At 42.7% G+C, this 23,748-nt stretch overlaps 1 protein-coding gene across 1 annotated transcript in view; it reads left to right on the forward strand.

The window, feature by feature from the left end:
- The window catches only part of LOC139320679 (gamma-aminobutyric acid receptor subunit alpha-4-like), a 249,948-nt gene that overhangs the window by 188,141 nt on the left and 38,059 nt on the right, over nt 1-23,748 (forward strand). Inside the window, exon 9 of the mRNA XM_070949112.1 lies at nt 20,080-20,104. Within this exon, the coding sequence (XP_070805213.1) occupies nt 20,080-20,104 (25 nt within the window). The remainder of the gene's footprint in view (nt 1-20,079; nt 20,105-23,748) is intronic.

Below are 23,748 nucleotides of genomic sequence, written 5' to 3' on the forward strand. Positions count from 1 at the left end.
CCCTGAACTTTGCAGGTTGGATAAAGCCTTGCGCTAAGTTTGCATCAATGTACTTTCTTAGCTCTTCCATTTCCGTAGAAGTCATGGAGTACATCTTTGGCTTGGGCAGCTTGGCTCCTGGCATGAATTTGATTGCACAATTGGTTGGGCGATGCGTGGGGTGGGGGAGGAAGTTGCAAACCTCTTTGCTAAAGATGCCCGATAGGTCTTGATATTCCCTTGGCACTTGCGAGCAGCCCGGCGGTCCATTGATTATAGGGGCTGTCGCCTGCGGCTCGCTAGTACTGGCATGGCTTACAGAGACTTGGCCTGGGTCGGGCTTTATGGGAGGCAGTGGTCCGATGCCTATATTTAACTTTCTATAGCTATCCTCCCAAATGATGGTTGGTCCCCATTTGCCTAGCCAGGCAAGCCCCAGTATGATCGACTCAGTCATTTTTGGGGCTATGACAAATCGAATGAGTTCTTGGTGACAGCCCATTTCTAGTCTGACCAGTTCTGTGACTAATGTGGCAGGGGCTCCGCCAATTAGTGTCCCATCAACCTGCTCAAAGCAGAGGGGTCATGCTAGGGCCTCGTACATATGCCTAGCTGCTCGACTATGGGGAGGCTCATTAGGCATCTGGTGCAGCTGGTGTCTATGATGGCTTCTACTTCCCCTTGGGCCCCTGTCTCTGGCACTACTATTCAGGTTTTGATGGTAAAGGGGTAGATGACTTCACTTACTATCGGGTCATCCTCCCCACTGCTTTCCTCGACTAGGGTTGGTAGGTTTTCTTTGACTGGAGTTCACTCAACTTCTGTGGGAAGGAGTGGAGCCTTGACAGCCTGTTTTGGCAATTTTCCCTTTATTGGGGGGCTTCTGTGGGGTCTTCCTTACCCAGAGTGTGGCTGGAGACCTTGCTTGTGGGACCGGGGCTGGAGCCAAATATTCGGAAGCTTGGTGACCGTGCTGGCCACACAAAACAATGAAACAGACCTGACTCATTTTTTGACAGTGGCACAGTAGACCTGGTCTGAGAATCATTTGATAGAATTAAAATTTAAGCATTGATTTTTTTTTTAAAAAAGTGCTGAGATATGAAGCCAATTTTTAGAATTCTACCACAATAAAAAAGGTATCTTAGTTTTTCCTGCCAGTCTGTTGTTCTTTCTGTGAGTTAATCTAAATTTTAAACATCCAAATTGATGGCCCCGGATGGTGGGGGAGGTGTCACTGCTGGTGGCTTTGTTGGCATGTGGTGACCCAGAGGCCTTCTCGTCAGCTTCTCTGTAGTGGGCTTTTTATGAGGGTTGATTTCCAGATCTAAGGCTACAGTGTTGTACCAAGCCTGTATGTGTTCCAGTGTTCCTCTGATACCACAAGCTTTCCGAAGTTCTGGGTCTACGGCTTTCTTGAAGTGGTGGACCAGTAGGCATTCCGGCCAGTCTCTCAGCTTCCAACCAGCCTCCAAAATTCCCAAATTAGCTCCTTAGGGGTTCAGCCGGCTTGCTTCAGTGCTTTGATCTAGGATTCAGCCTCTATCCAGTGGGCCATATCTTCGAACCAACACCTGAGTAGTTGGACGAATTCATTGGCATCATCCAGTTTGGGGGGCTTCTTCATCATGAAGCTCAGCTATCCAAAGCATCCCCCTCATTCATGCTGTCTGCTATGGCCGAAATCAGCTCCCAATCTGATGGATATTGGTTTCCATATTGATTGATGGAGGCCCAGACTCAATTGAGGAAATAGGCTAGCTTCCCTGGGGTTTCATCAAAGGTTGCCCTGAAGTGCGTGTGGATAGCTGATGGCTGGGCCTGCTACTGAGCTGGTTGTTGAGCTTGCTCAGGTGGCTGGGCTGGCACTTGCTGCTGGGCTGCAACTTGCTGCTGGGCTGCAGCTGGTTGCAGGACCTGTACAAGTGGTTGGACTGGTCCCAGCTGGGCCCCCAGACTCGGTGGCGGGAAATACACTGGTGGGTAGATTGGGCATGGGTTGTAACATCGGGGCAGGCATCCATTGATATTGCGCCCTCCCCTGGGCAGGGTAAAATGCCCACCTGGGAGAAATCTGGTCCACAGGAGGCAGTCTGATTGCTGGCTGCCGGGGTAGAGCACTTGATCCTAATAGCCCCAGTTGGGGTCCCTGCAGCACCATGCCAGGCTGGCTCAGAAAACTCTGTTGCTGTGCCCATCCATTCCTGTGGTGGCTGTCACTCCCGTAACTTGGCCTTGGTACGGGAGACTGTGAAACAACCTGCTGGGCACAAGTAGAGGGAAGCAGATGCCCCGCTCAGCAGTGCCACGGTCTCCTGGCTCGGGAAGGTGAATGTAGGTTGAGCCAGAGTCCACTTAGGCTGCTCAGCTCTGATAGCTTGGGCAGGACTGGTCATGCTGAGTTGGTCAAACCGCTCTGGGAGACTGGCCAGCGACTGGCTGTGTGATGGCGTCGGAAATCCCCATTCTCTGGAGTGTTTGCGGCACTGCTGGCTCGGCATCCTCCATTCGACGGTTGGGATCTGTCCCTCCCAACCTCTACCCAGTTGTGGTTCCAGTGGTCGCCTCCTGGAATGGCACAGCTCCAGCAGCTTCACTCCACAGGGTTGGATCCGGTTGCACAGCTCGCTCAGGCGCTGACTCTTTGGCCCTGGCACCCAGATGGGGTTCCCTCTCTGCGGCTTCTGCTGCTTCCACCACGGCTTGGGACGGGTAGTAGATGGTCTCGATGGAAGTCATTGAGCCAGTCCCCATAGTTCCCTCCGTGACTTTCTTTTTCAACTCCATCTTCCCTGAGTCTTCATGCCACCCGGTTTGGGTCAGCGGTTGGGGCTTAGGACCCCGGACAGCAGCCTGGTAGTTGGGGCTAGTACATTGTTTAAAGCAGATTCAGGTTAATGTCAGGGTTTTAGGTAACACCTCCAATGAAAGAAAACTCTGAGACTTGAGTTTCAAAGTTACATTTTATTAGAGATGTCATATTGGCACGTCTGGGAAAACCCGAATCGGAAAGTTTTCAGGTTTTCCCCACCTAAGTCCCTGCCCAACACCCACAAGTCCATCACATGGTCCAATCAAACATCGTCTCAACTGGGGATGCCTCCCAATTCCAGCCTTCCAGGTGCAGGGCAAGTTGTCCTTGACTTCTTGAGAAAGGAATGTTATTATGACTACATATCACCCACGCTCCATACAATCCCCCCTCCCAGTTTCCCACAGTTGTAAACATGGCAGGTCTGAAGACCTAATATAAAAGAGGGCTTCCAGGCCTGACAAGGTGGACATTTGAAACATCAGGGACCAAGTTGAAAAGTTGTTGAGGGTCTGAGAGTTGCAGAGTGATAGGACCTCGCAGAGCTTGGGGAAGTCTTGCATGTCTATTTGACACCTTTAAAGCAACTTTCATCTATTTCCTGGTTAAAGATGGGAGAAAGTTGTGATGTCAGCCTCCAGCTGTCATGGTGAGAGGCATTCTGGGTAATAATAGAGAGGATTTCGTGCCCTTGGACCCATAAGCTGCTGAGTCCAGCTTTACCTTCCCTCATGTTCTGATTTTTTATTTGTATTTCTAAGAATGGCCAACTTCTTGATGACTCTGGACACTATACAGAAATTGAAATCAAAGATGCAAACATCAAACAGAACAAAAAAAATAATGATTCCAGTGGAAAAAATATTCTCTAAAAACCCCTGTAAAACCTCTTCCAGAGGCAGTCCACATCCCAGTCTAGTCTGAGTCCTAGAAAAAGTTGGAGCTGTTCAAGGCTAGTATGTATGGGACCAGAGTTAGAGCCATTTGAATCTTGGGGTGCTGGGAAGACAAGAAAATCCTGCCTTTGAATGACCGTGCGTAATGGTTTGGATCCAGATCTCTGTATTATCCTACAGGATGGGCAATAACAGCATGAGAGAGACAGTTGCACAAATAATTAGAGCATGTGCCATTTGGCTGCCATGGTAGTAGCCCCACAACTCTCATGCTGCTGCATTCTGGACCAGCTAAACTTGAAATAGTCTTCAAGGGCAACCCATATAGAGCGCATTGCATTAATCCACCTGCAAAATGACCGAGGCATGAGTGACCATGAGAAAGATCTAGTACAATTGATCCACAAGATAATATGACCACAGATGCCACCAACGTTTTGAGCCAGAGCTTAATGTTCCAGGTCGATTTTCAATTTATACACCAGTTTTATCTACGGAAGGGATAACCTCATTCAGAACTAAAGATAGAGAGACCTGGACCCAGTTGTGATATTTTTGGTAAATAACTTTTAGCAGCATGGCTTGGCACATTAAGCATAAACTGGAGTTTCAAATCTCCTCTGCTGAATCTACCCAATTTAGCCTCCGATGTAGCTGCTGAGAACATCTATTTTTCACTGTGTGCTACCCTGATGTCTTCCATCTAACCCAATATACTAGAGATTTCCCCTAATTTCAAAAAATTTCTGTAACAACTTTCTGCCTTATAGGGTAAAATTGTAAAGCTTGAAATTTTAGTTCTTTTACACTTCTGGAGAAAAACCAATCTTGTAAGAATTAAAAAAAATAAAGCTATATTTAAGAAAATACATAGAATCATATAATATATTGCATGAAATGATTTGAACAAATACATTCCATGTGCTCAGTAGATGAGATGGTGCTGACCTGCTATAATTGGTGATTTACCATGTTTCCTTGGAACTAGGACATGTCCAATAATAAGCCCAATTGGGCTTTCGAGCACATGCACTAAAATAAGCCCCCCCCCAAATAAGCCCCCCCAAATACTTAGATGCATGCGCAGCTGCCGCGCAAACAACATGACATGAGGAGTCGAGGCCGGAGAGGAGCTCAGCCAGCTGGGGGGGGGAGGGGAGCCTGCAATCCAAATGAACGGATTTTGCAAGCAGCCTCCCTCCCTCCCTCCCTCCCCTGACTGGAAGGCAGGACCGGGGGCTCCGCCTCGCTTCCCCACCCACCCGCCTGGCTCCACACAATGGGAGGGCACAGAGATGTTCTGCCACATCCCCGTGCAGAAAGGAGCCCACCCCGTGGCGATTGGCCCCTATGGATGCCAAAATCCCTGCGGTGGAGGAGAAACAGCGGGAAGGGGGTCTCTTGGCTGGCCCCAGAGTTACCAGGATCACTTTCCCCTTCTGCCCGCTGCCTGTGTCCCCAACCCAACCTCGCCCTTGGCAAACCTTTTTGGTTTTTGTGGGTTGGATGCTAAAACAGCCTCAACCCACCAGGACCGGAACTCTGAGATGGGACTTGATAAGAGGAGCTAATTGATTAATCGGCATGGGCGCTAACAGCCAAGGTCCCTCCCCATTCCAGCTCTCTCTTTTTTCTCTCTTTATAATCTGCTATTGGCAAGCAGGAAACAGAGCAGTATAGGGGGAGGGGGGCAGTGAGGGGTCTGCTCCGACAAGCCCACCAGCCAGGTTAAATGCTCAGGTGGCGGAAAGGGGTGGGGTGGGGGGAGAAGGCAGCCACGATGAAGATGCCGGGATGCCAGAGTCCCTGGGATAGCTGCTCTGGCATCCAATTTAGCCGGGCAATCCCTGATGAGCAGAAGCTGGAGAAGGGAAGGAGGAAGAGGAGGAGGCATCTCGCTTCATGCATTTGCTTCTCCACCACCCCACCCCTCCCCACCTGCCATTCCCCCTCACTGGCTGAGATTCAGGGAGCTGAACATGCTGCCACTGCCTGGGAGGAGAAATGGGCTCTCTCGCAGGCCTCCTCTCTCCTTTCTTCTCCTGAGTCTGGCTCACCAAATCTGGCTTGCCTAGGTTTAGGGATAAGACACCCCAATAATAAGGCCAAGGCCATATTTCAGGCGTCAAAAGAAAATAAGACCCTGTCTTATTTTTGGGGAAACACGGTAGAACAATATTTATACTTATAAATTAATTTTCATTAAATGAATTAAAATAGTTTGGAAAACATGATGAAATTATGCAGAATGTCTTACTTATCTACAATGATAGGAAAAACAAGACAGTAATGCTAAACTAATAAACACTGACAAATTAGATCAAAATTCTAACAGAGTATCCTGCTAAATATGGTACCTACCATATTTTTCGCACTATTTTTTTATTTTATTTTTATTTATATGCCGCCCTTCTCTGGAGACTCAGGGAGGCTTACAGTGCGTTAAGCAATAGCCTTCATACTTTTGTATATTTTTACAAAGTCAGTTTATTGCCCCCACAAACTGGGTCCTCAATTTACCTACCTTTGAAAGGATGGAAGGCTGAGTCGACCTTGAGCCTGGTAAGAATTGAACTCACAGTAATTGCAGGCAGCTGGATGTTAAATGCTGCTTCAGTAGGAGGCATTAGCCTCCTATGCCACTCAGGCTCCACTATAAGACGCACTTCCCCCCAAAAAGTGGGTGGAAATGCCTGTGCGTCTTATAGAGCAAATATTGCAGTGGGGGGGAGGGGGGTTGTCACTGCTGCCACCGTTTTCCACCGCTGGGGAATGCTGGAGCCTTCGCTGCCAAGCAGCTGATTGGTGGTTAGATCAGCCTCCCAGAATATTGCCTGTGATGGTGATTGGAGGCGGCAGCAATTGGTGACGGTCATTGGCAGTGGTGATCGGTGGTTGCAATAGGTGGTGGTGGCGATAGGCAGTGGTGATCCAAACAGCAGGGATCACCACTGCCTATTGCCGCCACCACCTATTGCAACCACCGATCACCACTGCCAATGACCGTCACCAATTGCTGCCGCCTCCAATCACCACCACCACCATTTGCTGCCGCTGCCAAGCACTGATGCCAAATGGTGGAGGCGGTGATAGGCAGCAGCAAATGGCAGTAATTGATGGTGGTGGTGAGCGGTGGCTGTGGCGATCAGCGGTGGTGGTGAACGCTGGCGATTGGTGGTGGTGGCGATCCCTGCCACCTAGAACAGTTGATCGGTGGTATTCTGGGAGGCCAATCCAACCATCAACCAGCTGCTTGGCAGTGAAGGCTCCAGCATTCCCCAGCAGCAGCTCAGCTCAGTTGACCGATGGTGGGTGCAACAGAGCGGAACCCTGACAAGCCATGTGCTGGGGCTGCAATAACGTGCTGAAGCTGATCAGGCTGTTTGCTGCAAGGATGCTAGTCAGATGAATACTGGATGGATGCTGGGAGGCAGAGGCAGATTTTTTTTTTCTTGTTTTCCTTTCCTAAAGCTAATGTGCATCTTATGGGCCGGTGCATTTTATAGTGTGAAAAAAACAGTATTTTTCCTTTCAAAACAAAAGTCCTTTGCTGCTTTTCTCTGGAGTTACTCCCAAATTTTGGGTGAATTCTAGCCATTTATCAGAATTGTTGTGGAGATGCTATTTACTTTGTCAGGTACAGCAGTTGAGTTCTTCATGCAAGATCTGTCTCTAGCAGAGGAAAGAATGAAGGAACTTCCTTAGATACATGCTAAGACTCTCAGGCTCCAAAATCCATAACAGCGCATTGAGATTCTCTAAGCAGTTTCCTTTATTGTTCTTCTATAGATATAGTCTATAGATATAGACAGAAATCTAAAGCAGACAATTTGCACCATAAAATATTCCCTCTGGGAACTATTAGGGAGGAGTCATCATCCCTTTTCTCCCAGACATCTAAACATTTGCTCCTTTAAAACTCACTCTCTTCCTCCTGGGAATCCAGACAACATTTCATCACAAAGGTCCATGTCTGAGGGAATCTGTGTCTTTGAATTCTGATGGTATCTAGCATTAAGATCCATGGGGAAAGTGCAGCATTGTGAACATAACGCTTTGTGAACTGAAAATGCACAACAGAACTTACTTCTTTTGGAGACAAATCTTGCATTTCCATCAGTGTAATCTTGCTAAATGATCATTCTTCATTAAGACCTTTGCTTTGTGCCAGTAGTAGTTTGGAGGCTTGCTATTATTCTTTTAGTTACAATTGTTGCTATTTGGGTAGATGCTTGCCCTCCCCAACAAACAATGTCAATGCAATCTACAATAGTCCGCAACAGCAATGGGTCTGCAGCAGGGGTGAAATGTAAAAATGTTTGCTACAGGTTCTGTGGGTGTGGCTTAGTGGTTATGTGACCGGGTGGGTGTGGCCAACTTGACATCACTCACTGTTAGAGTCAGGAGCTGCACATTTTGAAGCTCATTCTGCCCTTCTGAAGCCCCCAACGCTTTGAGTTTCCCTCCACCACCCAAGCGAACATCGGAGCCTTCTCTTGCAGAAGCAGAATCCGGGCACAGAAATGGAAAAATGAGGGGGGGAAATGGGGAGGAGAAGGTGTAATTAGCAGAATCCAGGCACAGAAATGGAAAAACGGGGGGGGGGAATGGGGAGGAGAAGGTGTAATTAGCAGAATCCAGGCACAGAAATGGAAAAACAAGTGGGGGGGAATGGGGAGGAGAAGGTGGAATTAGCAGAATCCAGCACAGAAATGGAAAAACGAGGGGGTGAATGAGGGGGAGAAGGTGGAATTAGCAGAATCCAGAGCCTTGATAGTACAGTGGTCTACGCACCCTGTTATTAACACAGCTGCCTGCAATTTACTGCTGGTTCGAATCTCTCCAAGGCTCAAGGTTGACTCAGCCTTCCATCCTTTCTAAGGTAGGTGAAATGAGGACCCAGTTTGTGGGGGCAATAAGCTGACTTTGTATAAATATACAAAAGTATGAAGGCTATTGCTTAACGCATTGTAAGCCACCCTGAGTCCCCGGAGAAGGGCGGCATATAAATCAAATTTAAAAAAATAAATAAATCCAGGCACAGAAATGGAAAAACGAGGGGGGGGAATGGGGAGGAGGAGGTGTAATTAGCAGAATCCAGGCACAGAAATGGAAAAACGAGGGGGGGGTGATGGGAAGGAGAAGGTGTAAGAAGGCTCCCAACAATGAGTTTGGCAGCGATGTAAGGAAATATCTTCCAGCTCTTCAAGATTGACTTTTAAGCCGACAGCAAAAGTAGTGGTGGGGGGGGGGGCAACGGGCGTGTGTGTTTGTGTTTGTGTTTGTGTGTGTATGTCCCTCCCTCTGCAAGGACTTGGAGGCAGACGCTGCCCCTCTGAGGAAAAGAGGAGGCGGCGAAGCCCTGGCTGTCACCTGGGAGAGGAGGAGGGCATGCTGGGAAGGAAGTTCGCTGCTAACTCCCTTCCCCTCAGCCCTGCGAAGCTTGCTTGCCTTCCACGTGGCCTTCCGCTTCCCTGCCTTTGCAAGCTGGTCACGGAAAGGCTGCATGGGAAGGCAAGGAAGCATGGCAGGTCGTGGCCCAGTTCTGCGGCGTGGCCAGCCACCAGTTGCTACCGGTATGGCAAACTAGCCTCAATCTCCGCTACCGGTCCTCCCGAACCGGTAGCGTTTCACCCCTGGTCTGCAGACTTCTGATAACAGCTATGGGTTCCTTTCCTGGCTATTTGGGAGAGAAGAGAAGAGCTTTTCAAGAAGAGAAAAAGAACAAGAGAGAGAAAGGAATGTCAGAAAAAGGGGGGGAGAGGTACTTTTAGTTCTGACCCTTCCCACTGTTTACATCAACCTCCGACTCTAGTCTTACTGGCTTGTAATCCTGTGGTAGAACAGACCACGTTTCCCTGAAAATAAGACCTGGTTATATTTTCTTTTAGGCTTGAAAATAAGCACTCAGCCTCATTTTCGGGCTTTTTTTTTTTTTTTTTTTGAGGTGCAGGAGGCAGCGAGCATGGTCACCTCATGGCTGCTCGGCCTGTTAATTGAGGCCCACAGATAAACTGAGCCAGCAAGGGCTGGGAGTTATGTTTTTCTGGATGCCTGGAGATGTTTCCAGCACACTCTTGCTAGCCCCAGTCCTGCCCACAGTGCCAGGCAACCTCGCATCCAAGGGCTCCTCTTTTCTGCAGCTCACCTTGTGGCTCTGGAGCAGGCGGCAATCACAGTTTGTGCTCCACCAGGCCTGGAGCTGATGTGTTGCTCAGGCTGCTGCTACGATGAGGCAGAAAGCCATATGGCCCATCGGAATCAGCTCCCCCCTGCCTCTACCCAGCTGCTGCTGCTTGAAGGGCGATCCTCAGGCAATTCTGGAAGATTGTAGAAAGTGTGTGCTTACGGTAGAAGCATAGTGCAGCTTTTCCCTTTCAAGCAGTCAAATGTCTGTGTGTATGTGTGAGAGAGAAAGAAAAATGGAGGGGAGTAACAAGAATTGCAGGCAATGCTATTTGAAAAGGTTTCTTCTCCACTATTTCTTTCTCTCTCTCTCCCTCACACACACACACACACAGACATTTGATGAGAAATGGTGGAGGGCAACCGAGTAAGGAGACTGATCCTCCCCTGCCCAGAAGCAGTGGGCAGCCTCTCACAGTAACAGGAATTGCAGGCAATTCTGGAAGATTGTGGGAAGCGCGTGCTTACGATAGAAGCAAAGCACAGCTTGTCCCTTTCAAGTGATCAAATGTCACTTGAGAAAAGGGCGATTGGCAGGAAAATGGGGAGGGGAATTTTCCTGCCTATCATCCTTTTCTTAAGCCCAGAAGTGCAATGCTGAAGGCTTGGGATGAAGCCTTTTTAGCAATCGGCAAAAAAATAGGGAGGGGGATTGCCCTTTTCTCAAGTAGCAGCAGCTGAGTAGAGGGGGGCGAGCCAATTCTGATGGGCCGCATGGCTTTCTGCCTCATTGTATAGGCCTTACATTATCCTTTGGGATAGGCCTTACATTAGACCCACACCAAAAAAATCAGGCTAGGCCTTACTTTTGGGGTAGGTCCTATTTTTGGGGAAACACGGTAGTACAGACTTGCAGGAGGAAGGGGGAGCAAAGAGACAGCTCAATGGTGAATCTTTGATGTGTACAAGAGAGCCAGTGTGGACAAACCCCTAACTTTTCACGGGGTATATATAATAGTTATGGAGATTTGTGCTTTAATCTGGCAATTTTCCTATCTATAGGCGAGCAACAATAAAGAAACTATTCAGAAGTAACTTCTCATCTCCTCAGTTTCTTGCATGTGAAAAATTCTCAGAGATTAATGCAAAGGAAATCCTCCCTGACTAGGAAAATGAACTCTTTCCTTTTGGTACCATAACATGGGGTACTGCTGAATTATTTAGTTTTTCTTCTATTTGTTGACCAGTTGCACTTTCTTTGGCAAGCCTCTGTCAAAGCAATGCAGATGGTGAAACAATGCAGAAATCAGAGCTTCCAAGTTGTTGGTGGGACAGCTGTCTTCAGCCTCCCAGCTGCTCCTGTTTAGCTCTCACTCTCAATGCCTTGCTTCCTAAAACTACAAATACTGCCTGTTCCAATGTGGTTCCCTACATATAGCTCATGTAAGGCAACAGAAATATGCTCATCTAATATTTGCCCAAGTCTTGATGTCCAGTGGATTCTTTAGCAAGCACAATACTTATAATTTAATCTCAGACATCTTTTAAAACCATTTTCCCAGGATGAATTTCAGAACAAGAAAACAGAAGCATGCTATATTTATTTGAAGGGAAGAGGATCCTGGTTTTAAGACAGCTTTCCCAAGAAGATTGTAGATAGCAAAAAAGGAAAGGAAAGGAAAAACAATGGGGGAGGGTGCTTCCCCATTACAATATTCACAGCAAATTTAAGACAAAACTATCTATATTAAAGATAAGGGTTTTTTTGTATGTGACTTTGAATTAGTGCTGATGCCTAGTGGCTGCCTGGACAAGTGACTGCCTGGACAAGTTCAACAAGTTTTCTTGGCAAGATTTCAGAAGTTATTTGCCATTGCCTGCTTTCTAGGGTTAAGAGACAGCGAGAGAGAGAGAGAATGGTCCAAGGTCATCCTGTTAGAACTCACAATCTAAAGGTATAAAAACATTGCAGCCTTGCTTCAGGCATGCAAAAGAATATGGGGTGGTGGGCTGCTTGGCACTCTGAAAGTTCTCCCCCTGCCTTTTAATCAATTTTTAGCATTCATCACCTCTTTTAAATTTTACGTACTGTTTTTATGCTTTTATATTTTATTGCATACTGCCCAGAGTCTCTCTGTAAGGGAGATGGGCAATTCTTAAATACGATAAATAAATAAAATGGTAATGCCAATTGAAAAAGTTTCTTGAAAACTATTTTTAATTACTTTCCCAATGATTAGAAGTCAAAATAAGGACATGATGAGGGAAAAATGGGATGTCCCCTCCCTTTATTGTCCTAAGCATGTGTTTATTTTCCTTAATGGTTAATACAAGGCTGGATCCCAAGTTGTTTTGAACTTCCACTAATTTTTGCTCTGGAAAAAACAAATTCCTTAAATTTAAAATGCAGTTTTAATAATAAAACATGGTTTATTTGAAGCTTTCTCAAATTATTTTTCTAAAGGGCACATAATCAAGAGTTAAATATGCTAATAAAAACCAGTGGTGTCCTAGAAAAGAAGTGTTTTGCTCTGACCCTGATTCACAATGAAACTCAGAAGAATTTTCTTAAGAAAGTGTATATCAAAAGGGGATAATTTATTAGAATATAAATTAGATCAGGGATCCCCAATCCTGCAGATTAACAAAGAACGAAGAAACTGCAGAAAATTTTGTTTGAACATTCCATAGCTATTTAATATATATCTGTATTAGTTTGGAAGACAAGGCTACCATTATTTGATGAAATACGGTAGCTTGAGGGTTGGACTAGAAGACCTCCAAGGTTCCTTCCACCTCTTATTATTCTGTAATTCTCTCCTGGATACAGGTAATCCTCAATTTATTATCACAATTGGGACCAGAAATTTCACTGCTAAGCAATACAGCTAACTGAGTCTTGCGGTTTTACCTTTTTTTGCTGTATTTGCTTTGTTTAGTTTTGTTAAAAAAGTTGCTATCATTGCAATTGTTAAGTCTATTACATGGTCATTAAATGAATCAGTTTTCCCTCATTGACTTGTTGGAAGCCACCTGTGAAGGTGCAATGCAATCAAATGCAATGACTGATCCTGGGATAGCACAACTGTTGTAAATACATGGTAATTGCTAAGCATGCTAATTTTGATTACATGACCATGAAGATCTGCAATGGTTGTGAGAACCAGTTATTAGCTACATTTTTCAGTGCTGTTGTGATTCCAGTCACTAAAAGAATGGTTGTAAATTGAGGACTACCTGTACCCACAACTAACTTCCTATTCTTAAAGGATGCTTATAATTTCCTTTGCAGTTCAGTGATAGAGAGAGATGAACAGACAGGATAAACAGGCAGACATTGTTCAAACATTATCCTTTTCTCTTCATGAGGACAAATATTTAAGCATTAGATATCTGGAAAAATATATTCATGGGCATTATGGCTGGCTGCTGTGGAAAAAAGAAATAAGGGACTGGATCATAAATAGATATATATACTCTTATTTGGTACTGGATTATACCAAATCAAATCATTAGTTGGGACACTTCAGTGCTCCATTTTATAAAACTTTAATAAAATGTAAGGTGTAGAATATAGCTTAAAAGACTAACCACTTTCATCTATATTTGTATTATAAAATGTGTTTTTGGTTTCTTTTCTTATTAGTGGACAAAGTGTATGTCTCATTTTTATCATCTTAGAAAGTGTGAGTGCATTGGCTATGTAATCTCACTTGTTAGGATTCACATTTTCAGCCCCTATTTTATTTGCAATTTGACTCAGTGGAATATAAAAATTGGTCTGCTAATAATAAACTAGTAAAATATTCAAAGCAATCAAATACTTTATTTTATGACTCAAGTGGAGGATTATAGATTCAAAGGACTTTTTTCCTTTTTCAAAATTTTACACTGTTGATGAACAGCTGTTTCTAATAGGCAAAGCCTATTAACAATTGAAGAGCACTAGCAGCATTTTATCATAGTGGTAATCTTAATGAGTTGCAAGGTGGCATTGGAAACACAGATGGATCATTGTGTTATTTTCTATAAGAGAGAAATTATGAACTGTTTTAATTTCCCAGAAATCAACGTTTTGTTTCAGAAGGTGAGTTGCATAGCCTTTATTTACTGAGCAGCTCTAATATCGAACAATAGTTTAGCAAATTTATAAATTTGCAGCAAATTATGCCAAAAGCAAACTTCACTGTATTATGATTTAATGTGCATTCATTTTCAAATATATGGCCTTGCCTCTAATTACAATACTTATACATTTATATTCTATCTTTATCCAAACAACTGTAGATTTCTGTGACTATGTTGATAAAACAATATATTATTTGAGTCTTTAAGATGAGCAAAGAAGACAAATCTTTGCTATTCTGCCTGTCAGTGTAGTTCTCTATAAAAAGTCTCAGGTATTATCTCAAAAAATTCAATCTTTTTTTCTGTGTGTTCCTCCTCCTCTTCTTTAAAATTATGGGCAAAGTTTCATCAGAGCTTCCCTGAACAAAGTTTTCAGGAGAATAGAATGCTTCATATTCCATTTCAGAAGTTATTTTTTAAATTTCAAAATTTGTGTAAATGTTGATTGTAATATGTTTGCATCATTTCCTCTAAGGCAGAATATTAGCCATATAACTGTGGGCACATTTCACTGTCCATCCTTATACATTTCAACCGGGGCAATACAGAGCTGTGAATAGAAAAGGCTGCGTTGAAATATGCAGAATATACATATAATACTTGTTTGTAATTTCTTAGAGTAGCTACATATTTCTTCAGGATTGTACAGTATATCCACCCTGTGCAACCCTGGGAAAAGACGGGTTTAGTTTGAAGAATTGCTGAAAGGAGCTAAATCTGTAAAAGATAATGCATGAAGTTGTCATGCATTTTGTTTTTTACTCAGCTGATCTCCATTAGACATTCCACAATTTAGTATAATATGTGAATCCAGTATCAATCTCAAGAATCAAGTTCCCATCAGTTTCTGTCTCATCTTCCTTTTTTAAAAAAGATTTAAACATTTTATTAGATTATAAAATAAAATACAAAAATACAAAAGCAAATAATAAGATACAGTGGGTAGGAAAAGGGGAAAGACAAGCGAGGAGGGGAGGAAGAAAAAAGAAAAGAAAAAAGCGTTGACTTCTGACTCTCTCTGTTGCAGTAGAATAAAGCATTAACATCAACTTTTTACTTTTCCATAATAATATAAACTAGCCATTTCTATAATGTCAAATCAATCTAATCAGTAAAACCCAAAATCAAAGTTTCATTTTTTTTCACCTCAAGCACAAAGTCCAGAAGCCATCTCCATGTAGCAACAAAAGTACTTATATTCTTTTTTTTAATCAAAACAGTCAATTTAGCCATCTTTGCCAACTCCATCAACTTCTGTAGCCATTCGTCCATGGTGGGAATTGAAGTGTCCTTCCATTTTTGTGCATACGGTAGTCTTGCTGCCATCAACACATATAAAATCAAAGATTGAAGTTCAAATGATAAAAAATCCAACATACACATAATACGTATAAATCCCAAACGTTTTAAGGCTTATCAGGGTATTTATTGTGAAATAACTGTAAAAGTTTCGGAGCTTTAACATCTTGCTCATTCACCCACTCCGATTAAGAGGAAGAGAAATGTTTCCAAACCACCAAGTACTGTACTCTACCTCTATGTTTTCTGGAATCAATGATTTCTTTGACCTCGAAATGTTGTTCCCCTTCAATGAGAAGTGGAACCAGAGGGGGGATCTGGTTCGGATGAATCGAGGAGGTATGTACAGGTTTCAGCAAACTTACATGGAACACCAGGTGGATTCTCTTAGAGGGTTTTGGGTAGCTCTAACTGTACTGTGACCAGGTTTACGATTCGTACAATGGGAAACCCACATATTTAGGCCCAAGCTTTTTTGACTTTTGGGTAGTTTGTAAGTACTTAGTGGAGAGGAAAACCCTATTGTCTACTTGGTAATCCTTTGGTGTAGCCTGTTTCTTTCTTTCTTTCTTTTTTTATTGAAAAAGTTTTACAAGTACAAATTTTCCCATTTCCCCCCCCCCGCTTTCCCTCCCTAACCCTCCCTAGCCCTCCCCTCCTCCCATGACTTCCCCAAGGTGAAATCCAAATCCAAATCAAATTATATCATACTTTACCGCCCATCTATTCTGCCCCCTGTGTACTATACATTTCTACATCACATTGAACTATTCTACCCCCTATATACTATACATTTCTACACAACCTTCAACTAAAAGCTATCTGGTACTTCCTAGTTTGATATTTATTCTGCACATAATCTATCCATTTCTTCCATTCCCATGCATAAGTCTCTTGAGTCCAGTCTTTTAAGTATGCTGATATCTTCGCCATTTCTGCAAAACTGGCCATCTTCAAAGTCCATTCTTCAATAGTAGGCATAACATCCCTTTTCCAATATTGACCAATCAGTAACCTAGCTGCTGTCACCATATACAATATCAATTTTGTTTCACCCATTGAAAAGTCCTTAACTATGCCCAATAAAAACAATTGATGAGAAAATTGGAGTTTTTTCTTCAAAACATTTTGCATAACTCACCAAATTTTTATCCAGAAAGCCTTCACTTTTTTGCAAGTCTACCATATATGATAATATGTAGCATCTAAACAATCACATCTCCAACATTTTGGTTGAACATTAGGATACATGCATGACAATTTCTTAGGATCTAGATGCCACCTATAAAACATTTTATAAAAATTTTCCCTCAAATTCTGTGACTGCGTAAATTTAACATTCTGAACCCATATTTTTTCCCACGTTTCCATCATAACTGGTTCTGCAAAGTTTTGCGCCCATTTTATCATACAATCTTTAACCAATTCATTTTCTGAATCTCTTTCTAACAAAACGTTATAAACCCTCTTGTTATGCATTGGGCCTTTCTCTTTTATCTGTCTTACCAATTCTTCTTCATGCAACATTAAACCAGTTTTTTGATCTTCTCTCCATCTCAGTTGAAGTTGATTATACTGTAACCAAGTTATATTAATCCCTTCTTCCAACAGTGTATTCGATGTCTTTAGTTGCCATCTGCCTCCATCATTAAAAAGTACTTCTTTGTATAAACCCCCCCCCCGAGTGACTTTATATTTGTATTCTGTATAATTTGACCAAGATCCAACCACAATGGTATTTTATAATCCCATTTGAACCGGTGCTTCTTCCATACTCTCATCAAGGAGTTTCTAAGTATATGGCTATTGAATACTTTATCCACTTTATTTTCATAGAATAAATATGCATGCCAACCAAGTTCAAGATCATAACTCTCTATATTCAATATTCCAGTCTTTGTCCTTCCAAACCAGTCACTTGCTTGTGTCAACGCTGCTGCTTCATAGTACAGTCGTAGGTTTGGAAGTTTTAGGCCACCCCTTTCACGAACATCTTGCATAATTTTCAATTTAACTCTTGGCTTTTTCTCATTCCAAACAAACTTATTCACTCCTTTTTGCCATTCCGTCAGCTGTTTATCACTTTTAAGCACCGGAATCATTTGAAACAAAAATAAAAATCTAGGTAGAACATTCATTTTAACTGCTGCTATTCTTCCAAGTAAGGACAGCTGCAGTTTTTTCCAGGTTTCCATATCCCTTTGTACCTTTCGCCACAACACCTCATAATTATTTTGGAACAGTTTTATATTTGATTCTGCAACTTGGACTCCTAGATATCTCACCTTTGGTACTATTTCAAAGCCTGCCTTCCTTTCAAGTTCCTTCTTTTGATCTTCTGTCATATTTTTAACTATCATCTTGGTTTTTTTCTGATTCAGTCTAAATCCTGATACCATACCATATTCTTCTATAATGTCTTTCATCTGAATTATTGATTCCAATGGCCATGTTAGGGTAACAACCAGATTGTCTGCAAATGCCCTTGTTCTGTAATCCTCTTGCCTTATAACTATTCCATTCAAAGTACTTGAGTCCCGTATTGTGTTCAACAAGACTTCTAGAGTTAAGATAAACAACAACGGGGATAACGGACAACCTTGTCTTCTGCCTTTTTCGATACTGAAATTTGTAGTTAAGCTTCCATTGATAATAATTTGTGCTGTTTGCTCTTGATAAATTGCTGAAACGGCCTGCACAAACTGATTCCCAAAGTCCATCTTTCTTAAAGTTTTTAATAGAAAGTTCCAGTTCACTCGATCAAAGGCCTTCTCCGCATCCAAAAACACCAGCACTGCAGAGATCTGTTTATTCTTCTCAAGATAGTCCAATAAATCTATAATTTGCCTCACATTATCCTTCATGTATCTGCCTTCTATAAATCCTGCTTGATCATGATGAATCACCTCTTGAATAACTGGCATTAATCTGTTGGCTAATACTTTTGCAAAAATTTTGTAATCCGTATTCAGGAGAGATATTGGTCTAAAATTTTCCGGTTTTGTAGAACCTGCTTCCTCTTTCGGTATCAATGAAACAAAAGCTGCTTTCCATGAAGGGGGTATTTTACCCCCTTGTTGTATGCAACAAAATAAGTCTTTAAGATGTTCAATCATTTCTACTTGTAAAGTTTTATAATACACCACACTTAAACCATCCGTTCCTGGAGCTTTAGCTGTTTTCAGTTGTTTAATAGCAGCAATAATCTCCTCAACTGTTATTGGTAGACTCGTTCTATCCTTTTGATCACTAGAAATTTTCATAACTCTCCTTTCTTCTAGATATTTATTTATAAGTTCATTCTGTATATCATCTTTGGCATATAGTTTAGTATAATAATCTAAGAAGGCTTCTTTGATTAGTCTTTGTTGAAAAACTTCCTTCCCTCCATACTCAATACTGCCAATAGTCCGAGTACTCTGTTGTTTCCTCAGTGTGTAAGCCAACCACCTGCCCGGTTTATTAGCGTTGCAAAATGTATTATGTTTCGCAAATTGTAAATTAGTTGCTGCTTGTTCCGCTGTGAACATTTGAAATTGATCTTTCAAAAGTTTTATAATTCCTTGTAATTTTTCATCTGTTGGATTTTTTATGAGTAACTGTTCTTTTTTCTTTATCTCTCCTTCCAATTCTAATCTTTTTCTTTATCGATTTGATTTGTGTTTACAATTCATATAGATCAGTACCCCCCGCATATACACCTTGCTCGTGTCCCATACAATTTCAATAGGGGTACTCTTATTCAAATTCATTTCAAAAAATTCCTTCATTTGTTTTTTGAGTTCATTTACATTCTTTTCATATCTAAACAAGTTTTCATTTACTCTCCATGATCTTCTCTCATTCTTTCCCATTTCTATTTCTATCCATACCGGGCTATGGTCAGTTAAAGTCCTCGGAAATATCTTTGTTTTCTTTGTTTTTAAAAGTAAATCAGCCATAAGTAGGATAAAATCAATCCTAGAGAAGGATCTATGTCTGTCTGAGAAAAAAGTAAAATCCAATTCTTTTGGGTTATGCACTCTCCATATATCTTTCAATTCCAAATCTTCTTTCATATCAAAAAAGATCTGTGGTAATTTAACACATGACTTTGCCAAACTCTTTTTATCTTTTTTAGGATCTATTACTCCATTCCAATCTCCCATAAATAAAATAGATCTATAGTCCCATTGTAATATTTTAGAGTACAATATTTTATAGAAATTTTCTTGTTGCTGATTAGGAGCATAAATTCCAATCACCAAAATTGGACCATTATATGTATAAAGTTCAATTGCTATATATCTTCCACAGTCATCTGCTTCTATAATTTTAGCTGGCAATCTTTTATTTATATAAATCACTACACCATTCTTTTTCTCCAGATTTGAGGCTATGAACTGTGCTCCTAATCTAGAATTTATCAAATATTTTTGATTTTGTATTCTAATATGAGTTTCTTGTAGACAAATAACATCATTATTAAATTGTCTCAGATAATGAAATATTTTCCTTCTTTTCTGTGGTGAGTTCAATCCATTCACATTCCAGGATAAAAACTCAATTGTCATTTGTAGTCTCCTGAAGCGTTAAGAGCATTTGCTGAAGTTTCTGTTCCAGACTGGTAGTCTTCGGCTTAGCTCCTCTCATAGCTTCGGATTTTTGTGTTTTACCATTGACTCCCTTCTTATCTTGTGGTGGCTTCGACCTCTGCTGTTGTTGTTTCTCTAAAATTTGTTTATAAGCTGCTCGAGTTATACGCTGGTCTTTAGCTTTATACGACATCAACTCGAGATCCACTGCCACTTCTCTTGTATTTTTGGGTGGTCCACCTATAGCCTCTAAAGGAAGATCCAGCAACGGTTCATCCAGAAAGCCCCCTGTTGCTCCTTGAGTTTCCATTGCCTCCACCTCCATCTGTTTCCGCTGCTCTTCAAGCTCTTGTTCAAATTGCTTCTCTTTATCACCCTCCTCTATGCCTAGCACTGAGGGTGTGCGTGGAGATGTTGTGCCAGTTTTAAAAACATTAAAGTAAAATTATTCCGCTTTTTCAACAGTATTTAATTGATATCTCTCTCCTTGATACCTCAATATTATACCAACTGGAGCATCCCATCTGAATGGAATTTGTTGTTTCTTTAATTCAGTCACCAAAAATCCAAAATTCTTTCTATCTCTTAGCATCTTAGGCGGCAACTCTTTGTAAATCCCAATCTCCTTTCCATCCACTTGAATAGTAGAAACAAAAGACTTTTGCAAAATATCATTTCTTATTCTTCTATCTGTAAAGTAGATCACCACATCTCTAGGCAATTGCCTTTCCCTTGCCACCCAAGAATTCACTCTATAGACCTTGTCCATCTTGCACAAAATCATCTCAGAGTTAACCTTTAGCATCACAGCCAGGGCATCAGCACAAACCCTTCTCAAGTCCTCTCTGTTGTTTTCTTTTATTCCTCTCAGTCTTACAACAAACTCCATGAATCTAAATTGCATCATTGTCACTTCATTTTCAATCCTTTGCGTTTTATTGTCAACATTAGAAATTTTATAATCAGCTTCCTTCATTTTAGATTCTACTTCTGAACTAAGTTCTCCCACTTTTTTATCAATCTGGACAACTACTTCTGACAAGCCAGTCACAACTGTCAGTATGTCATGCTTCATCTTGTCATACTTTTCTTGAACCACCTCCTTAATTTCCTGTTGAGATTTTTCAAATTTTTGGTCCAAAACTTCATTTTGATTCATCAGAGCCGCAGCAATAAATTCCTTCAAATCTTTAAAACCAGTCTCCTGTGCTTGGCTCTGAGTCTGCAAACTTAATAGCTGCTCTTGTGACTTGTGAGTGGGAGAAACCCCCCCCCCCGCAGCTTTAGTGGCTGGCTTTGTCTGCTTTGAAGCCATTCTGCCACACAGTCTAACTCTTTCTAAGAAGGAAGTCTTCCCTCCCTTTTCACCACAGAATCCTCTCAAAAATTTCCCCAGCTTTAATCAAGTCTCTAAGGGAGAAGGAACAGATCAGAATCACTTTAAAAAGAACTTTTCCCTTTTCTTCTAGCCAGCGCTGTTGCTTTAGATACTTTGTAACATATTAAAACACTCAGGCAAATCCACTTTCACTTTCAGCTTTTTTCCTCGCTGAAGCCAGACGCCATTTTAGCAAACTTTCACTTTTTCTCCATTCTTAAAGTCAATCACAGGGCTAATACAAATACTTGCAGTTTTGAGTTTCAAGTCCAGATTCCACCCTGTTTATTTTTAATAATTCTCTTGGCTTTCGCTGGTTATGTTGGTCGCGTCGTCTGGCTCTGCTGGATGTAGAGTTGTCCCCGGAGTCCGGAGCCTCGGCAAGCTGGATAGGGAGCCTCACCCTGCTTCCTCCCCAGAAGCAAATAAGACAATCTGGGGGCTTCGCAGGGGGCTCTACCTGGTCTCGCCGGCTCTCCTCACGTTTCCTCAGGAACACGGAGTTTTTCAAGCTGCCTCTCAGCTGTAGAGGCGTCTCTTTAAGGACGGCGGGGCTGGCGGTCTTGAGGAGACCGTCTAGCGACGGCGGCAGCACCACCAACCGGACTTCCGGTTGGCGCCGCCGGTGTAGCCTGTTTCTTATCAGCCTGTTTCTTATGGGCTCTATGAGCCTCATCTAACACCTTACAAACTATAGGCGAGGTAACTGGAAGCTGTTCAATCCAATCTACCAAGGATGGAATTTGAGGTTTTTCCTGCGGTAACTCCGAGATAGGCATAAAGTCCTGACCTGACACCACTTTGAATGGTGTAAACCCAGTACTGCTGTGTATGGAGTTATTATAAGACACCTCTGCAAATGGTAGTAAATCTGCCCAGTTATCTTGCTGGTAATTTACATAATGCCTGAGGTATTGTTCCAACACCAAGTTAGTCCTTTTGCAAGCCCCATTAGTCTGAGGATGATGGGTGGAGCTTAGCCCTTGGGCAGAGCCTAACAACCTCAGGAATTCCCTCCAGAAGTGGGAGGTGAACTGAACCCCTCTATCGGAAATTATTCATTCTGGAACCCCGTGTAACCTAAAGACATGTTGAATGAACAGTTTAGCCAATGTCTTTGCTGAAGGAATCTTGGAACAGGGTACAAAGTGCACTTGTTTGGAGAACAAGTCCGTAATCACCCCAATGACTGTATTTCCATTACTTCCGGGTAGTTGAACAATAAAATCCATGGATATCTCCTTCCACGGAGCCCCTGATCTGGCCACAGTCTAGAGTAACCCGGGTGGCTTCTCAGGCAACCTCTTTGCCAAAGCACATACCAGGCAGCTAGCAACGTATGTCTCGATATCCTTTAGGGAAGGCCACCAAAATTGTGTTTTGACCAAATGTATAGTCCTAACAAACCCAAAATGTCTAGCCACTTTTGCATCATGGGACTGTTGTAGCACTGCCCCCCTCAGACCGGCTGGGACATACAACTTGGTCCCCACCCATGAGAGACCATCATGAACAGTATACTCGTTGCCGTGGGAGGTGAACCAGTCAACAGTTTTTAACTGCTCCCTTAAACCGGTGGGTAGGTCCAATTCTCCTCTCGCCTGGTTCTGGTAACAACAGGAGCTGCCAACTGTTTTGAAGGGATAACCGGGCAGATCACCTCCAGCCATGAGCTATTGTATTGAGGCAGTCATGAGAGGGCATCTGCCATAAAGTTCTTTCCTCCCGGTAGGTGGCGCAGGGAGAAATTGAAGCAATTGAAGTGTTGTGCCCACTGGACTTGTTCGAGCAACAATTTCTGAGGGGTTTTTAGGACTTCTAAATTCTTATGGTCTGTCCACACCTCAAAAGGGTGTTTTGCCCCTTCAAGAAAATGCCTCCAGGTTAACAAGGCCCAGCAGACAGCAAAAGCTTCCTTCTCCCAAATTGCCCATCTCCGTTCAGTCTCAGACAATTTGTGGGAGGTGTAAGCACAGGGTTGTAGAGACCCAGCAGCATTAGCTTGAAGTAGCACCGCTCCGATGGCCACATCACTTGCATTGGCCTGGACAATGAAAGGGGCTTCCATGTCAGGGTGTTTTAGAACCAGCTCAGCGGCAAACAATCACTTTAGTTTCTCAAAAGTGGCCTGACATTCCATGGTCCACTCCAGCAGCCTACTAGGCTTTGGCTTGGCTTCCCCCTCTGTTTTCAGGAGGTTGGTAATGGGTAAGGCAATTTGGGCAAACGTTGGAATAAACTGCCGATAAAAGTTAGCAAAGCCCAAGAAACTTTGTAGCTGCTTGTGGGTGCAGGGGGGGGGTGCCCACTCCAGGACTGCCCGGACTTTCTCCAGATCCATTTCTATTCCATCATGAGATATGCAGTAACCCAAATAGTCACTCTTACTCTGATGGAATTCACATTTTGACAATTTAGCATACAATTCAGCCGCTCTGAGTTTTTTCAGAACTGACCGCACCAGTTTCACATGTTCGTCCATGGTCTCCGTGTTGATAAGAATGTCATCTAGGTAGACCAGGATCTCTTGTAAAGATGCTTATGTAACACCTCATT

The sequence above is a fragment of the Pituophis catenifer genome, unplaced genomic scaffold (genome assembly GCF_029215685.1).
Source record: "Pituophis catenifer annectens isolate HBS135680 unplaced genomic scaffold, rPitCat1.0.hap2 SCAF_8, whole genome shotgun sequence".
NCBI lineage: Eukaryota > Metazoa > Chordata > Lepidosauria > Squamata > Colubridae > Pituophis > Pituophis catenifer.